Source organism: Diabrotica virgifera, chromosome 1 (genome assembly GCF_917563875.1).
Source record: "Diabrotica virgifera virgifera chromosome 1, PGI_DIABVI_V3a".
NCBI classification, from domain to species: domain Eukaryota; kingdom Metazoa; phylum Arthropoda; class Insecta; order Coleoptera; family Chrysomelidae; genus Diabrotica; species Diabrotica virgifera.
The window spans coordinates 279,911,944-279,931,962 of NC_065443.1; the positions used below are offsets into that span (position 1 = coordinate 279,911,944).

The 20,019-nt window shown below is 33.9% G+C and overlaps 1 protein-coding gene across 2 annotated transcripts in view; it reads left to right on the forward strand.

Annotated features, from left to right (window-relative positions):
* LOC126879115 (uncharacterized) overlaps positions 1-13,392 on the forward strand; it is a 72,119-nt gene extending 58,727 nt beyond the window's left edge. For both annotated transcript variants that reach the window (XM_050642061.1, XM_050642060.1), the window contains exon 13: positions 13,130-13,392. In XM_050642061.1, coding sequence (XP_050498018.1) covers positions 13,130-13,345 — 216 coding nt within the window. In that variant the 3' untranslated portion in view covers positions 13,346-13,392. The remainder of the gene's footprint in view (positions 1-13,129) is intronic.
* Positions 13,393-20,019: the final 6,627 nt, after the last annotated feature.

The following is a 20,019-nucleotide window of genomic DNA, read 5'->3' on the forward strand; positions in this document are numbered from 1 at the left end:
GGAAAGATTCAATCCTTCATCAATAAATGCTTACGAAAAATTCTAAGAATATTTTGGCCCAACAGAATTACAAACTCAGACTTATGGAAAAAACGAAGCAAGAACCAATACATAAAGAAATAAGAAAGAGAAGATGGAAATGGGTGGGCCATACTCTGCGGAAACCAGACACAGACATAACAAAACAAGCATTGGAATTCCAACCTCCAGGAAAACGGAAACAGGGGAGGCCGATAAATTAATGGAAGAAAACAATTATTGAAGAAGCAGAAAACGTCGGCCTAACCTGGAAAGAAGTTAGAAAAAAAGCACAACATCGGCAAAAATGGAGAATGACAGTAGATGCCCTATGTTCCAGTGGGAACGAAGAGGATAAGTAAGTAAGTAAGTAAGCTAATACCAAACCCTAATTTATTGTCTATACCCTATTTTTATTGTCCGGTGGAGCGTCGCACTTTAGTGCCGTGAATTGTCGGTAAAATGACACGGTTCAAAGGAATTTAACATACAGGTACTAAAGCGTCCCTCTTTCGACGGAGCTAGGGCGCTAATACGATCAGTGCCGTGGTAATTTTACTATGTAGTGGTCTAACTACGTTCTGTTCAGATTTGTATCATTGTATGAATTAACTAATTCAATAAAATTTCTACCGCCCACACTGGCGGTGTACCTACCTTAATAATCTTGGGGACATGGTGGTCCGACTGATTTTATAATAAAAGTAAATATTTATTAAGTTTACAATGCTTTGCGGTGCCAACTGTGTTTGTTCTCTTTCCTTTGCACTATTATATATTTATTATTTTCTATCTTTTTTTCGTTCGATACATTGATGTTTATTTATGTGTAGGTATACTCAAACTCATCAGTTAACTCATCAGTTAATCATCAGTTAATAATTTCCGACTTTTTATAAAATATAAATCAGTTCAATATTAGTAAATTCTTATATACTATATTTTGATGGTTACTATGTACTCCGTCGCGCTGCAACCCTTCGTGGGTTTTAGTCTACTCGACAACATGCCTCCATACTTCTCTGTCTTGAACAATATCCATTCAATTCTCCATGCCCATAGCTTTCAGGTCTCCTGCTATATTATCTCGCCACCGGAGTCGAGGGCGTCCACGTGTGATTCTCCAGTTGGGACTTCTTCCAATACCAGCCTTAATGTTCTTTCATCAGAATGTCTTCTGAAGTGCCCTACTCATTGGAGCCTTCTGAACTTTATTTTTTTTATTATGTTAGCATTTGCATATTGTTCTTCGAGCTATTTGTTAGTTCTTATCCTATATTATCCTGCTGCTTCATCAAGAACAGGCCCAAAAATCTTTCTAGGGTTTTTTCTTTCCAAAACACGTAATCTCTCTTCGTTTGCCTTTGTTATTAGACTGAGAGATATACAGAAGTTCAGCCACGATTTTCTGAGTCCTGCCTTTTGCAATAGTGGAAGGGTAGACGAGGTACTTACAAATTGAGGAAATATCCACAAATTTCCTGTGACATTTTCCTGTAAAAATTAGATTTTCCCAAAAAATAAAAATAGGGTTTTGCGATGAATTTCTGAGTCCTGCCATATCCGTAGAATGACAGGATACTGTGGATTTTATGAAGAACATTTTTTGGACAGGAGGGTTGCAAACGGGCTAACGGAGTATATATGTATACACAGTGCTGTTTTTGTAACAATATAAGGTTCCGGTACGCAATGGTTCCGGTAAGCTTCCGGTTCCGGTACGCAATGGTTCCGGTACGCAATGTTCCTGGGGGTCTGGGGAGTGTTCATAGGGGGGTTCACCCCCGGGAAAACTTTTTAAATTTATCATCAATAAGGGCGTTTTAAAGCTATTTGGGAGCAAGGGAAGAATTCAGGAATTTGTCTATAATTTTGTTGATTTTTTAAATTTTTTGTAGCAAGAGGTGCCGGTACGGCGTACCGGCGCGTACCGTCACAAAAACAGCACTGTGTATACAAACATGTAAGGAAAATAATGAAATTTTCATGATTTTCTGGGTCCTGACAACTAAATAAACTAAACATATTTAATTCAAAATAATCAAAAAAAAAATGTTGGCATGACGTCTCCTACTGTTTAAGTATATTTCTCTCTTGGAAAATTCTGCGGAAAATTTTCACCCTGATTCCGTGATTTTCTGAGTCCTGCCTTTAAAAAGTTATAATACTCAAATTCAATAAATACTTTTTCGGTACTCGGCAGGAAGGTTCACCGGTTCTTGTAAGACGGCAGGAGTCCTAGTTTTGTAAGAAAATTCGTGAAAAATTCCACGATGTTCTGAGTCATGCCATTTTGCATGTGTTCCAAGAATCTTAATATAAGTCTATTTACAAAGAGGCAGGATGGTTTTATAGTTATTTCGCACGGTTATTTCGTATACAGGGTGGGGCATTAGTGTGACAAAGTCCAATTACTCGTTTGTCGTAAGAGATACGAAAAAAAGTTATTTAAGTAAAACGTAGGGCAAAGATAGGATCATAATTTAAAAATATTTTCTAATATACAGGGAGATCCGTATTGACAGGGTGACACAAACTTTATGTTTTTTTTAAACGGAACACACTGTATATAATTTTAAGATTTCTAAGATAATTTTAAGACAATTTAACACAATTCACCTAATCCAAAAATGTTTCCTAAGGGAGCTACAGCTCTTTGAAGGTGGCACCTTGTAATTAGTTTTTTTCTATCTCCAGAACGCTTCCATTTCGATAGACAAAAACTGGTCCGCCTTTTTATCTTCCAGAAATAAATCGATTCCATCAATTACGAATCTCTAGTACCGGTCATATAGGAGTCCGTTTTGGGTAGGGTAACGGTTATTTTATCGCATAACTTTTTTGTCTTTAACTCTTAAGCATTTTTGACACTATATTATTAAATTGTGAGGTATTCTAGTACTAAAAGGTACTCTTGATTTAAGTCGGTAGAGAAAAATCAATCACCGGCTTCAAGAAAAATCAATTTTAACATTTTTCGTGTTTTGAATTTAAAAAAAAAAACGGTGTATTTACCGACTTAAAGCAAGAGTAACTTTTAGTACTAGAATACTTCATAATTTAATACTCTACTGTCAAAAATGCTTAAAAATTAAAGCAAGTTATGAGATTTCGTGAAAGGTACTCTTGATTTAAGTCGGTAGAGAAAAATCAATCACCGGCTTCAAGAAAAATCAATCTTAACATTTTTCGTGTTTTGAATTTAAAAAATAAACGGTGTATTTACCGACTTAAAGCAAGAGTAACTTTTAGTACTAGAATACTTCATAATTTAATACTCTACTGTCAAAAATGCTTAAAAATTAAAGCAAGTTATGAGATTTCGTTGATCTACCCAAGACGGACGCCTATGACCGATACTAAAAATTCAAAATTGATAAAATCGATTCATCTCTGGAAGAGAAATAAACGTACCAGTTTTCGGTTTTCCAAATAGTTTTTTTAATTTTTTTACCGACTTAAGAGTATATTTTAATACAAGAATACCCCCATAGTTTAACAATCCAGTGTCAAAAATGCTTAAAAGTTAAACACAGAAAAGTTATGCGATATAATATCGGTTTCCCTACCCTAATCAAACGCCTATAACCGGTACTCAAAATTGACAATTGATGGAATGGATTTATCTATGGAAGATAAATAGGTGTAACAGTTTTCGTTTTTCTAAATAGAAGTTTTCTGGAACTATTAAAAAAAAACTAGTTACAATACGCCATCCTTAAAGAGCTCTAGCTTCCTTAGGAAGCATTTTCGGACTAGGTGAATTGAGTAAAATTTTCTTAAAATTATCAGTAGTAATTGCACAAGAGCTCTAAAATTCTATATTAATTTTAGAGATCGAGTGCAATTTGGTGCGATTATTTCATGAATAAAACTGTTCAAAACCAAAATTTTATTGTAATTTATTTATGTAAGTACAAATTAGTACAATTAAACACACAGTTGTTATAAATATGTATTTGACGGTTGAAAGTCATCACTTTTATAATTTTTAAAACATTAATTGTCATTAATGTCACTGAATGTATTTTTTCGTAGCAACGAAGGGCATCTGACGTAATATACTTGACGACGGGCAATTATCAAAAATTATCAGTTTAATTTAGATTTCTGTAGCTTTCTATTGGTCAGAATCTCCTATGAACGAAATAATCTGAGGAATCTCCGGGCTTCGTTTGTTAGAAGAGTTTCTGGACACCCTGTATAGGTACAATCCCTACTATAACCAATTAATTGTAAAATTATTGATTTTCTTCCTATTATTTTTATTACGTTTACTTAGATACAAATATGATCAAATCGCTTAAAATAAAGATGTTACAGTTTGGTATTAGATTTGAAAGGTGTGTAAAAATCCGAGACATTACTCTTACTCAGGAAAATAATATTTAATACCGTACGATTGTTTTAACGATATACAAATTAATTTTTATGTATTAAATATCTTTGCGGTTATCGTTGCCATGTTACCGTTGTTGTATCTTTGTACTTGACATGGCATGACTCAGAAAATTGTGGTGATATGAATTATGTTTGTATCATCATCCAGCCTCAAAAGTCCACTGCTGAACATAGGCCTCCTCCCCTCGTTTCCAACCCCATCTATCCTGCGCCGCCCTCATCCAGTTTTTATTTACCTTTCTTAAGTCGTCAGTCCATCTTGTAGGCGGTCGACCGACGCTTCTCTTGTCTTCTCTTGGCCTCCATTCCAATAACCTCTTCGTCCATCGCCCATCTGTCATTCTGGCTACGTGTCCTGCCCATCTCCACTTCAACCTGGCTATCCTCTCGATGACGTCAGTCACCTTTGTTCTTCTCCTGATTTCTTCGTTTCTGATTTTGTCTCGCAGAGTTATTCCTAACATTGACCGCTCCATTCTTCTCTGCGTGACTCTTAGTTTGGTAGCCGAGGCTTTAGTTAAGGTAAGTGTTTCTGATCCGTACGTCAAGACTGGGAGGACGCACTGATCGAATACCTTTCTCTTTAGACATGTGGGTAACTCACTTTTAAAAGTTTCTCTCAGTTTTCCAAATGCTGCCCACCCAAGACCGATTCTTCTCTTCAGCTCATGAGTCTGGTTATCCCTGCCAATCGTAATTTCATGTCCCAGGTATTTATATCTATCTACGAGTTCTATTTCCTTCCCACCAATACTGATGTTCTGGTTGGGTACCAAATTTGCCATTATTTTTGTTTTTGAGATGTTTATATTTAAACCTACATTTTCTGTAGTTACAACGAGTTCTTGTACCATCTCTCTTGCCATACCTAGATCCTCAGCTACTATGACTATATCATCGGCGAAACGTAAGTTGTTTAGGTATTCTCCATCTATTTTTATTCCCTTTGTCATCTTTTTTTGGATGACTAAGGGAATATGTTTGTATAACAACCTGAAATAATTTTACAGACTTAAAATTTTATTTTTATATACGAAATATGTACACAACCATTCTGCCTCTTTGTAAATATTAACATTCTTGAGATATGTGCAAAATGGCATGACTCAGAAGATCGTATTTTTTTTAAATATATTTCCACGAATTTTCTTACACATTTTTTAACTATGTATAGTAAAAAAGATGTAACTAAACATCCTGCCATTTTGAATAATGTCTACTTAAATTATTTATTTTATAATAAAATTTATTTTATGACAAACATGTGGTGAAAATTTCATTATTTTCACCACATGTTTGTATATCTATATACTCCCTTGGTCCTTTTGCAACCCTCCTGCCCAAAACATTTTCTTCATAAAATTGATAGTATCCTGTCATTCTATGGATATGGCAGGACTCAGAAATTCATCGCAACTCCCCATTTTTTTTCCTCATGGAAAATCTAATTTTCACAGGAAAATGTCACAGGAAACCCGTGGATTTTTCCATAAATTGTAAGTATGTACCTTTTCTAACCTTCCAGTATTGCAAAGGGCAGGAACGGTAAATACAAAAGTATTTACCATTTAATATGAACTAATTTTCTAAATAAAATTTCTAACATGGGTATATGAATTAAATTATTTTTTTTTGCCAAAATATAGTCCAATAATATTATTACGTATAATCAAATCCTGAATTTAATTTTACTTTCATATAATAGATGTTACCATGTCACTTACAACCTTCCATTTCAGTAAGTATAGCTTTTATATTATAAAATGCAGTGTTTAATTTTTTTTTTAAATACATAATAAAATTAGTAGTCGTATTTATTAGTAAGTAATTAATTTTTCAATTTCAATACTCTATAATATGATTTGGTATTGCATTTGAAAAGGAAACAATAAATATTTAAAATGTAGTGGTCGGAATTTTTACTTATGCCAGGATTTTTGCATGTCGGGATTTTGGCCTGTCGGGATTCTGGCGTGTCGGTGTTTTGGCCGTCGGGATTTTGGCTGTCGGGATTTTGGGCGCCACCGTCTGAAAGGGCATGATACAGCTGCGGCCATTGAATAGTTTACACCCTTACATATCTAGTATCCGATTATTTGAATTTATCCTCATTTAAACACATAGGTGTGGATCCCACGTACCAAAAAAAAGGTGAATAATAGCAAGCTGAAAATTTGTTAATAGCTTAACGGTGTCTAGTCGGACAAACACTGGAACATAGGAAGTTTTAACTGTGGAACAGTTTTTAAAATATGGAACGTCAGATTACGAAAACGTCACATGTATTTTGTCGGACAGAACATCCAATTGATTTGTTACCCTTTCAAGAAACTCTCTTGCAAAAATCAGACTGCTATTACTAACCAACATGATTCCTGTTATTTGACATGTTCTTCGTATTCCATTCATTAAAATGCCCAGTTGGGGATAAACACCAGTCTGATTTTTTCATGAGAGTTTAATAAAATGGAAACAAATCAATTGGAAGTTCTGTCCGACAAAATACATGGAACGTTTTCGTAGTCTGACGTCACAAATTTTTAATCTGTTCCACAATTAAAACTTCCCCTGTTCCAGTTTTCCCATACATCAAAGTTTGTCCGACTAGATACCGTTAAGCTATTAACAAATTTTCAGCTTGCTATTAATCCACTTTTTTTTGGTACGCGGGATCCAGGTCTAACATTTTTTACGTCAAAGTGGCATTATCAGAGGCAGGCCCAGAATAAGTTGATTTAAATGAAAAAATCAAAATAAAAGGTAAATAAATAAATCAAAAAATAAATCAAAATAAAGTAAAAATGAAGATGTAAACTGTTCAGTGGTCGCAGCTGTACATAAAGATGAAGACTCAGTAATAACATTTTAACGCAAACAATAACTTATTAAAAGATAAAGTTTTCAATCCTAATAGCAACATTAATAATATTGGAAAATATTAAAAATATTACTTAATAAAAGATTTTTAAATTGAAAACTTATTGGTCCATTTCCCTGGTGATACCTCCAAGGCTTCTACAATATGCAAGCCAGATGGATGCTGCAGTGAAGACAAAAGGGAAGGAATTCTACACTATGCAATTCACAACCCCCGGCTGCAGCTTGGTAAAGTTCCAACGGAAAATGGACCTAGTTACTCTATATAGGAGTAATACTAATAAAAATAAAAATGTATACCATTTTTATTCAGTTCCAATGCGAAGGCAAAACAATCTTATTTTTCACTTAGAATACGGAGCGCAGTCCAGCACTCTGAATCGACGATTTTCGACTCTTATTGGAGTCATCTTCGGAGAGGCGTAGGCCTGCTGCTCCATACTCGAAGTGACCAACCATGAAAGCTTATCCCCACATTGCAACTGACGTGTAGGGATTAGGTGACTAGCGTCATCTGGCAATTGAAAGATAAAGTTTTCAATCCTAATAGCAACATTAATAATATTGAAAAATATTAAAAATATTACTAAAAGATTTTTAAATTGAAAACTTATTGGTCCATTTCCCTGATTATACGCCTCTCCGAAGATGACTCCAATAAGAGTCGAAAATCGTCGGTTCAGAGTGCTGGACTGCGCTCCGTATTCTAAGTGAAAAATAAGATTGTTTTGACTTCGCATTGCACCTGAATAAAATTATTATATACATTTTTATTTAATAACTTATTACTTTGCGATTCTATAATTGAACCGTACCAAAATAACTCGCTCTCTTCCATCTCTTTTTCGATATGGTGGCTTCTTATTAAAAGTTACGACCAAAGGGAAAACAAAATAAGGCCGTTCAGGCCGCAAGAGTTGTGTATCGATGGAGCTCATTTATAAAATTCGGAATAAACAATAGTTGACTAATTGGCCCATAAAATGGACATGAGAGGTGGGAAAATATTGGCTGTGTGTGATAATGAAGACTCTTCTGTAAATCTATTCGATCGATCTCAAATTCAATCTTTGCTATTCGTATGTAACTCATAAAGGACGATTAAGAAATGAAATCTCTACAATCTGTGATATATACATTTTAATTGACTGTGATTTTTTTAAGAGAATATTTTAATTCCGAAACTAAATATAAATATCTTTGGGGTGGAGGTCTATTATAGGGCCAATTTCTCATATCGAGTTCAACTCCAGTTTAACCTGAACTTCTAGTAAACGTCAGTTTAAAGTCAAAATCGTCTTTCTCAATTCACGATCAACCGATGGCAGTTTAAATTTGAACGATCCTTGAACGGTGGAAATCGGCCGTTCAAAGATTTCAGAACTCAGTTCAGATGATTCCATGGACTACGCATGCGTTGTATTAACACGAACCGCTGTCATAATATAAATATATCCTATTTTATTATATTAAGCCCAACGATAAACGATAACATTATTTTTGTTTTTATAATATTTATTTATAATTATTAAAATGACTATTTGACTATAAATACTTAAATTTAAGTTTATTCAAAAACAGCATAAAAATGGTAGTTCAAAATGGCGACAGTTTTTTACCTTTTGCCATCTATTGGCATTTCTCGAAAACTGTAGAACGAGCGCTGACATGAACGGGCAATGAGAAATGCATTTCAAACAAAACCACAGATCACGGGTGAACCTGGTTCAACTGAACCATAGATTAACGCAGGTATGAGAAATCGACCCTAAAGGTCGATTTCTCATACCTGCGGTAATCTATGGTTCAGTTGAACCGGGTTCACGGGTGATCTCCGGTTTTGTTTGTATTGCATTTCTCATTGCACGTTCATGTCAGTGCTCGTTCTACAGCTTTCGAGAAATGCCAATAGATGGCAAAAGGTAAAAAACTGTCGCCATTTTGAACTACCTTTTTTATGCTGTTTTTGAATAAAGTTAAATTTAAGTTTTTATAGTCAAATAGTCATTTTAATAATCATAAATAAATATTATAAAAACAAAAATAATGTTATCGTTTATCGTTAGGCTTAATATAATAAAATAGGATATATTTATATTATGACAGCGTTTCATGTTAATACAACGCATGCGTAGTCCATGAAATCATCTGAACTGAGTTCTGAAATCTTTGAACGGCCGAATTCCACCGTTCAAGCATCGTTCAAGTTTAAACTGCCATCGGTTGAACGTGAATTGAAAAAGACGATTTTGACTTTAAACTGACGTTTACTAGAAGTTCAGGTTAAACTGGAGTTGAACTCGATATGAGAAATCGGCCCTAAGGGTCTTCTCTTATTAGTGTTTGATTTTTCAATGATTTAAATTTTCAAATGTGTTTGTTTAAAATTACCAATGACGAGCTTTCGATGATTTTGTCAGTAAGAGTACTCGATGAGACAAACGATATTTACTCATCATCATTATGAACCTGTACGCGTCCACTGCTGAACATAGGTCTCAATTCTTTCCATCTGTCTCTGTCTTGTGCAGCTTGCATCCAGTTACTGCCAACACGCTTTATTTTTGTCAGTCCTTCTTTTTGTGGGCGTCCTCTGCTCGTAGCGCTTCTTGTCTTGATCTCCACTCATAATATGTTTTGTCCATCGGTTGTCTGATAATCTGGTGATCGACATGTCCTGCTCAATTCTATTTTAACGAGGCGGTTTTTTCGACAGCCTCTGTTGTCTTTGTTCTATGGCTTATTTCTTCGTTTGTGCTTCGATCCCTCATAGAGACACCCAGTATCTGCCGTTTCACGGCCCTCTGAGTCAATATTTTCGTCTTATTCATGTTAAATGCAGCTCGACATAATTTTTCCATCATTATCATTGCATCATCCATACGATCGGTTTATAAGAACGATGTCATCTCAGAATCTCAAATGACTGAGCTTCTCTCCATTTATGTTGATACCATACTCATTCAGATCTCCTTCTCCTAAGTGTCTTCTCTATTGGGGTTGCCGATCAATATGGTACATTTCTCGCTATTCTGGGCTTGATGAATTAAGTCATTTCCTGTTGTGTGGGGTGTGAGTCCAATCTCTGAGGTTTCGTAGTCAAGATTTTTTCTTTCTTCCTATACCCCTGTGGCGACACGCTTTAATTACTATTTTTGCTAATTTTAATTTTTAATAACTTTTCTCAAAACGAAATAATATGGGTCATATAAAATTCACATTGAATATAAAAACCAGATGCTAAGAAGGGCCCGTTAAGTTTTACGAAACGAAATGTATCCCTAACCAGATGCTTTTAGTGTGTTCAGTTTAACAAACTGAATTCCCCATAAATTAATTACCTTATCAGACCTTATGTCAATAACTCACTTTGTAAATGCATTCGAAGACGTTTCTTAAAACTGCAGAAATGTTTCAACTTTTAAACGCCAGATCTAAATAATTTATCGCCTTTCTGGTCAGATGGTAGAAACACAAACATATTAGTGTTTGTGGTCTTTTTCAGCCACAGCAGTCGAGATACAACCACGGGTCGATTCACACACTCGCAGCAGGCGTCGGTCGGTCAACAAACCCTCGCTGGGCCAAACAATCAAACCCTTTTACGAGATGAATAAGCACGCCTTTTAACCAAAAATAAATAAATATATTATTGTTCGTTGTTTACACTTATTTTAATTAATTCCATTTACTCAATTCCGCCGCACGGAACACCCCTTTTACCTTTGATCTAGCCTTCTAATATTACCTGGAGCTGCTCAGATTCCTTATGGCACATTATGTGTCCTATATATTATAACGTCTTTCTAATTTTGGTAACATTGACCAGATGAGGACGTGTTTTCGTTATTTTTAGTACTTCTTCATTCGTAGTTGTGCTGGTCCAGCTTATTCTTGACATTCGGCGGTACATCCACATTTCGAATGAATTCAATTTGTTGACGTCATACTGTTTTAATGTCCAGGTCTCACAGCCAGATAGTAATAGAGACCACATTTAACACTTTAGTGTTCTCAATCTTATTGTGACATAGCTTGGGGTTACAGAGCATTTTACGCATGTTCATGAAACCAGAACTTACCATTTAAATGCGTCTTCTAATTTCTTTTGAGTGGTCTAGTTGACTATTTTGCTCTCTGCCCAGGTATATGAAGCTTTGGGAACTATGAAGGGTGATACCATTTATTTCTATGTTGGGTGTAATTTGTTCATGGGGTTTTTTGTGGAATACCATAATTTTGGTTTAGGAAAATTTAATGTCCAAGCCCAGCCTGTGACTTACTTCTGATATGTTTATCAATATTTTTAGTTAGTCTTCTGTTTCTGCCAATCCTACGGTGTCATCGCCATATCTTACATTGTTAATGATGATTTCATTGACTGGCACCTTCAGGGCGATCTTCAAGAGAAGCTCGGATTATATGTTCGGCATATACATTAAATAATAGGGGGCACAAGATGCACCCTTGAAGGACTCCTCGTTCTATGTTTATGTAATTGGTGTTTCCGTTTTCTGTTCAAACGCATTATGTGTGGTTCCAGTATGTATGTATGATAGCTATGTCGTATCTGTCCAACCCTACTTCTTTTATCACCTTTATCAATTTTCAGTGTTTGATGCGGCCGAAGGCCATTCTATAATCGACAGAGCACACATACAGCCTTTTTAAACCCCAAGATACCTTTCTGCCATCAGTGTGAATCTCATAATTGCTTCTGTGGTGCCTGTACCTTTTCTAAAACCATATTGAGAACGACTCAGATATTCTTCACACGTATTTTGTGAATTCGGTTATAAATTATTCGCATAAAAATCTTAGCGGCTTGACTCATTATAGGGATACAGTTAGCAGATGGTCTCTACATTTCCTTGCTTTTTGATTTTTTAGGAAGTTATTTATGTATATTATGTTATGTTTTTGATATGTAGATGTTAGCTAGTGATGTGGTAGAGTACCATGTTCATATAATGTTAAAGAGGTAAGTTAATTTCCTGAAAACATTATACAGTAGAGCGTCGATAATCCGAACTAATTGGTACAGGGGTAGTTCGGATTATCAAATTGTTCGGATTATCGAACATATGTTCAAAATACATGCAAAGCTCATAAACATAGTACATAATATGTACATACGTTTTAGTTACAAGGAATAAAGCACCTGCATAATAAACAAATATATTGTATGTATTTCTGCATATAAACAAAACAAAAATCCGCGGTCATATTTTGCTCATATATTGTCATATTAAATCCAAAAATTCGGTCCGCGATCATATTTTTTAATTTTAAATTTTTTTTGCGTTCGGATTACCAGGGTTCGGATTATCGACGCGCTACTGTATTGTTTAAAATGTTCGGCTGTTGTTAGATCTTCGCCGGTGCCTTGTTGTTCTTTGCGTCTTTCAGCTCTAGCTGTGGCCTTTTAGGAGATATATTTAATTATGTTAGTGTAGCGATGGTCTATTCGGCATTCTGTCCATGCTTTTAACATATTCTGCTGGCTTATGGTACCGAATGTCCACGAATAGTCCATTTCTCATAGTCACGAATATCACTGCCAATAGGTTGTTGTATTCTGCAGACTTCTCTATCATGATTTTTATCACAAGTAAGTGATCGTTATTGCTGGATCCCTAGGCTGATAGAAGTCTAACTTATCCAGTCTTTTTTATGATTCTTGTGAAGAGATTAGGTACCTATATACATATGTGTAATAGCAAATTGATAGGACGCACGGTACTTTTTATATCTGGTATTATTACTAACGATATTAAACTCACCACAATGACGATTGCTGTCATTTCACTATGTAACTTTTCATATGTTTAAGGACTTCGACAAAACAAATTGCGGTACGGTGTCTCAGAGAGCATTCCTTAAAGCCCTTACTTTGAGAGGAATGGACAGGCTGATATCAAGAAACGAATTCGACGTCATCTGCAAGTGTTTTAGCTTCCAGCGAGGCATGAGAGACGAAGTTGATTACAGGGCATTCATGAAGGGCTTGGATATTCTTTATGCCACCGAAAAATACAATCCATTCTGATTTTTTTGTAAATTTTTTGAAAATATTAATAAAATTTATTCTCAGAGGTTGACTTTTTAAATTTATTTTTCAAAATATATAAGCATCTGTACAACATTCAAGTACCTACATAATGAAATTATTTCAAAACAAAAACTTGCCCAAAATGTTCCAGAATAAATATGCTTGTTATCTATTTGTACAGTGTAGACCAGCGGTTCTCAACCTTTTTGAGTCATGTACCACCTACAGTTATTTTTATTATTTTTGGTACCACCTTATCAGACCGTATTATCAAGACTTATCAAGTACTACTATTTTAATTTTTTTTTGTGTTTTGTGTACCACCGCAAATAATGATATGTTCCACCAGTGGTACATGTACCCAGTGGCGGCTCGAGATTTTTACCATAGGGGAGGCTTTATACCTAACTGTAAAATATCTAGACAAATTTGCACTAGCAAAAAAAAATCTGCCAAAAAATCTAATTTAAGGCCCCATTTTTTTGACCATTTTTTATTTACATTTAATAATATCATCATAACTCATAATTTCATAATATCATATCATTTTAAAAATAGTTAGTCAAATTGTAAAAGTGTATTACCAAAGTTTGTGTCGTTTATTTATTAACAATTCTATCTCTATAAGTAGATATGCATATCAAAATAAATATAGATTTGAACTTTTGCAGTTCATACAGGTTGAAGGTTCACATTTTTTAAGATACTCAACTGAATTTTTTTAATTCTAAAAGCGGCCTACTGCGAATCCAAAAACACGGTAAATTACCGATATTTTGCTTCGCATTACAGATATAGGAAAAAGTTATTTGAACAAGTTGTTCCAAATATTATTCTAACCCCATATACCAAATTTCATCACAAAATTCGCACTTTTAGTTTTTTCATTATTTGTAGTCAGGATCCTAAAATTGCAGAGGAGGCTGCTGGCCGATTAGCCGCCCTTGCCTAATCTCCAGGCAGTGTGTGTGTTAAACTATAAATAATGCAGCTCTAAAAAGGAGACCGGGTCTCCGTAAACGCTGGCTGCTGGGCTGCGCGGAGCATTAGCAAGTGAGATTTTCCGGCCAGCAGCCTCCTCTCCAGTTTTAGGATCCAGACTACAAATAATGAAAAAACTAAAAGTGCGAATTTTATGATGAAATTTGGTATGTGGGTAGGGTGGCCATACGTCCCGGTTTGGCCGGGACAGTCCCGGTTTTGACCGCTTTTGAGGGCGTCCCGTCGGTTTCGGAAAATTCCCTAAAATGTCCCGGTTTCACGCAAAAATAAAAAAATGTATATTTTTACTAACAAAGATAATAATTTATTAATAGTTTCATCGCAATTCATAAAAGCTTAAAAAAAACTAGTACAGTTTTAAAAAGTGCATGAAAATGTATCGTGTATGTGCAGATTGTGTCTGAAAACTTAACGGAATGGAACAGAGTGGACAAAACTAAAGTAAAAACTCCTGTTGAAGAGCGATGGAAGCAAATATTCGCAAGGCTTTATAGTAAGGATATTGCATACGATACTATTTTGAAAGTGGTCGAATTTGCTATGTGTTTGCCAGGAACTAGTGCTCCCGTAGAAAGAGTATTTTCCATCATGAACAACTTGTGGTAAAATGAGAAATCACGACTTCATATAACAACAATTAGTTCAATGTTGATGGTTCGAGTGAACTTTAAATACACCTGCGACCAATTTTACGAGATGCTCTTAAAAAACAAAGACGCATTGAGAAAAATAAGTAGTTCCCAAAAATACTTTTGGTATGAAAAAGAAAAAAAATCTGATGAGCAGGCAGGACCCTCAAACTAAAAATAAGTTTAAAGTGGAAGTGGGCCATTTTTTGTTAGTGTAAGAAGAAACACGAATTTGCTATGGGTAATAAATAAGAAGAAACATAATGTTAGTTTTGTTTCACAAACCAACCCATTTCCATGGATTAACTTCACCGGGAGACCCCCCCCCCGGTAACTACGATGTCCCGGTCTGAGCCACCCTATATGTGGGGTTAGAACATTATTTGGAACAACTTGTTCAAATAACTATTTCCGATATCTCTAACGCGAAGCAAAATAGCAAAGTAAACAAAACAGTGTAGCATGTGTAAAAATTAAAATGTTCAATAAATTAAGGAAAAATTCGATTTTTTTCTTGGTTTTTTGATTATAACTTTAAAGGTATTCATTTTCGAGAAAAGTTGCACTAACATAAAAGTTGCGTAATTAAATTTCCTACAATATAGGATTAACTGAAAATTTTAAAAATTGTCACCTTTGTTGCAAAATTGCAATAATTTCGAAAAAAAACTATAAAAGAATAAGTATTCGCATTTTACGTTTTTCAACCATTTATACTACACTTAGGACCTTCATATTTCACCCAGAAAAACTTTATGATATGATAAAACAATAATGTAAACTTCATTAAGATCGGTTTAATAGATTTTGCAAAATAAATTTTGCAATCCAGCTTTCGCAAAAAAAATCATTTTTTCAAAATGTTGCTGCACTGGAAATAAAGCAGACAGAAAGTTGATTTTTTTTACGTATAAAAGAATACTGTACCTTTCATTTGCAATTTGTAAAATTAAAATCGGTCAACTACCACGGCGTCATAAATTTTTTAAATAAACATTAATTTTTGGTGCTACGAACAGGACAGCGGATACGTTCGCTCTGATTGGGCATTCCAACGACCTTTGATAATGATTGATAAATTTTAATTTTTAGTACATTTCGAAATAAATAAATAAATTTGTTTATTGCAAAATAAAAACACATACTCTGTCCTTTGAAATAAAACTTTTTTTATCAAAAACTTTCTTTGTTCATATCATATATTTTAGCGTAGAAAATAAAAGTGTATTATTTTTAAACATATGCAATTGTTTAAACAATTTTTCACAAACAATAATCAAATTAGTTTGATTTTTGTGGAATTAAAATATGAACATACACAAAATAGAGAGTAAGAAAAAAATATATTGGATAAAGATCCTGCGCGTAGCACCAAAAATTAATGTTTATTTAAAAAAATTCCTGACGCCGTGGTAGTAAACCGATTTTAATTTCGCAAATTGCAAATGAAACGTACAGTATTCTTCTTAATTTACTTACTATCCTCGGTTCACGTAAATAATTCGACCTTAATTAACTTATGAATCACCTAATTATTATCCTCATAATATGATATAAATAAAACAAGCATAATATAAAGTATTAACAATGTATTTATTTAGTAGAATTTAGAGACTTTATTGTATAATTATTATACAATATAATGAACCAAAAATGGTACCGACCTAAAGACACATTAAAAAATTTGCCAACACAAAACACAACACAGCAGGTCACTTTTTATTTCTAGGAGGCACTTCGACACTTTCTTGTTAACTTGCTATCTATCTGCTTTATTTTTAGTCCTGCAACATTTTGAAAAAATGAATTTTTTTTGCGGAAGCTGGATTACAAAATTTATTTTGCAAAATCTATTGAACCGATCTTAACTAAATTTACAGTATTGTTTTATAATATTATAAAGTTTTTCTGGATGAAATATGAAGGTCCAAAGTGTAGCAGTAATGGTTGAAAAACGTAAAATGCAAATACTTGTTTTTTTTATGTTTTTCTCGCAATTATTGCTATTTTGCAACAAGGGTAACAATTTAAAAAATTTTTAATCAATCTTATGTTGTAGGAAATTTAATTACCCAACTTTTATTTTAGTGCAACTTTTCTCGAAAGTGAATACTTTTAAAGTTATAATCCAAAGACGAAGAAAAAAATCGGATTTTTCCTTCATTTTTTGACATTTTGATTATTTAAACAATGCTCCATGCTTTTTGAGTGGGAGGAAAACTCAATTATTATTATATGGGTTAATTCCAAGCAATTTCTGCAAAAAAATTAGAGTCACCTCTCAACGTTCATCTCAAAACAGATCCGCCCTGGACTACTGATCCTTAAAGGCAAAATAGAGGGCCGTAGAAGTATAGCAAAAAAAACAAGTTTCTTGGTTAAAAGACATTCGTGAATGGACTCAGATATCAAATGCAGGACAATTATTCCATGTTGCAGAAGATCGAGAAGCCTTCGCAATGGTTATGGCCAACGTCGGAAAATTCCGTTATGGCACATGAAAACGACAAATATAATTATCAACTTTGATTTTATCAATTTCTCTATTAAAATCTCAAATAATCCACCATTCCAATTAGACAATTTCCAGTGTTTTCTTTCGCTGTATGCGCGTCGTGACACAGAAAGCAATAAGTGTAGGACGACCAGACCAGGGAGGAAAAACAATTCCCTACAAAGCAATAAACTATCAAATTAAATATGTCGGGAGTGTCGTGAGAGACACCTCTCGGAAAAATTTATGGACTCAATTGTATCGCTGTTTACTATTCAATTTATATGAAGTAATTTCTTCGCGAGAGTCAAATGAACCGATAGCATTAGTACTAATCGAGGAAAAAGTTCCACCTGCCACCATATGGTGTTTCATTGGGAAACGGAAATACTTGAATGGTGCATAGACGTCACGGAGGCGGTTCTAGATATACCACCACATTTATTGCCTTACCGATTTTTATAACCGAGTTACAGGGTGTTTTATCGATTTTGTCCATTTCTTTCTGGACCCATAACTTTAGAACCACCCTGTAGATTTTTTTGATATTTGGTACACATATGTCTCATTTAAAACACAAACCATCCAACTACTAATCACAAGAAAAATCCAGGTCCGGACTAAAAAAAATTATAAACTATTTGTGACCTTGAAACAACACCCTGGATATTGAAATTTGTAAAATCCGTTTACATATTTGAAAAGAGCATAAAAAACTAAGTTTAATGGTTCGCTTAAATTTTTTGGCCAGACCATTTACCTAATGACTTTAATTTTGAAATTATATTGAAGTTTTAAAGAACTCTTAGATTAAAAAGCAGGTGTTATTAACTTTTAATAGTAAATTATTAAAGTTAATGAACAAATACTCATTTTAAAAACAATCGATACTTATTTACTACATTAGTGCGACCCATTTACTAATCACAAGAAAAATCCAGGTCCGGATTAACAAAAAAACACAAAGTAATTGTGACCTTGAAAGAACACCCTGTATATTGAAATTTTCCAAATTGGTTTGCACATTTGAAAAGAGCACAAAAAACTGAGTTTATAGGTTCGCTTTAATTTTTTGCACAGAAAATTTAATAACTTTAATTTTGAAATTAAATCTATTGAAATTTTTTTATAACTCTGAGATTAAAAATCAGGTACTACTGGTATTAGTAACTTTTAATAATAAGTTAATGACTAAATACTCATTTTAAACGTAATCAGTAATCCTTTACTACATTGGAGCGACCCATTTACTAATCACAAGAAAAATCCAGGTCCGGATTAACAAAAAACTATAATGTAATAGTCATCTTGATAAAACACCCTGTATATTGAAATTTTCAAAATCCGTTTAAACATTTGAAAAGAGCACAAAAATTAAGTGTAATGGCTCGCTTTAATTTTTTGCGCAGACAATTTAACGAAATTACTTTTGAAATTATATCGAAATTTTTGTTAGATTTCTCAAGGCCCCGTCTCACCATCAAATAATTTGATCAAACTTGACAGTTAGTGACACAAAGTGACAGTTAGTGACGTCACATCCTGAGTGTTCATTGTGGATAATAATGAAAAATTTTAATTTTAAATAAAGTACAAACAAGTTAGACAACTCAATACAAAAAATTTGATCAAACTAGACTGATAGTGAGAGCACATATTTTTAAAATTTCAAAAAAACTGCAATTGTGACGTCACTTTGACGTACTTCCTCACGTACGTCAAGTTTGCTCAAACTGTTTGATCAAATTATTTGATGGTGAGACGCGGCCTTCAGAGTTCTTAACCATTTCGGCATAATTTCAAAATTAAAGTCAATTAATTGTCTGCGCAAAAAATGGAAGCAAACCATTAAACTTAGTTTTTTGTGCTCTTTTCAAATGTTCAAACGGACTTTGAAAATTTCAATATACAGGGTGTTTTTTTGAGGGTCACTATTACTTTATATTTTTTTGTTAATCCGGACCTGGATTTTTGTTGTGATTGATATGTAAGCCGTTCCAATGTAGTAAATAAGTATTAATTATTTTTAAAATAAGTATTTAGTCATTAACTTTATTAATTTATTATTAAAAGTTAATAATACCTACTTTTTAATCTAAGAGTTTTACGCGTAACTTGGTTATAGAAATCGGTAAGGCAATAAATGTGGTATATCTAGAACCACCTCAGTGACCTCTATTCACCATTTAAGTATTTCCGTTTCCCAATGAAACACCCTGTATAGTACACTCACTGAAGGTTTTCACCTCCGATTTCGTTAAACCTCCATCGATTTTCATGAAAATTGGTGAGTGGTTAGAAGAGACCTCAAGAAACAAAAGTGACAGTTTGCGTTTTTACCCTTGGGTAGGATGCCACCCCTTCTCGTAGGTGGAAATTATTATATTAGAAATAACCCTATAAATCGATGGAGAGACCAATTCTAAGTTATATTAATCAAGATATTAAAATAAATTAACACTTTTTGAGTAACTAAAGATCAAAGATTTTAATTTTTCGTGAAATAAACGCATGTTTTAAAGCGGTTTTCCATAAATAGGTAACTT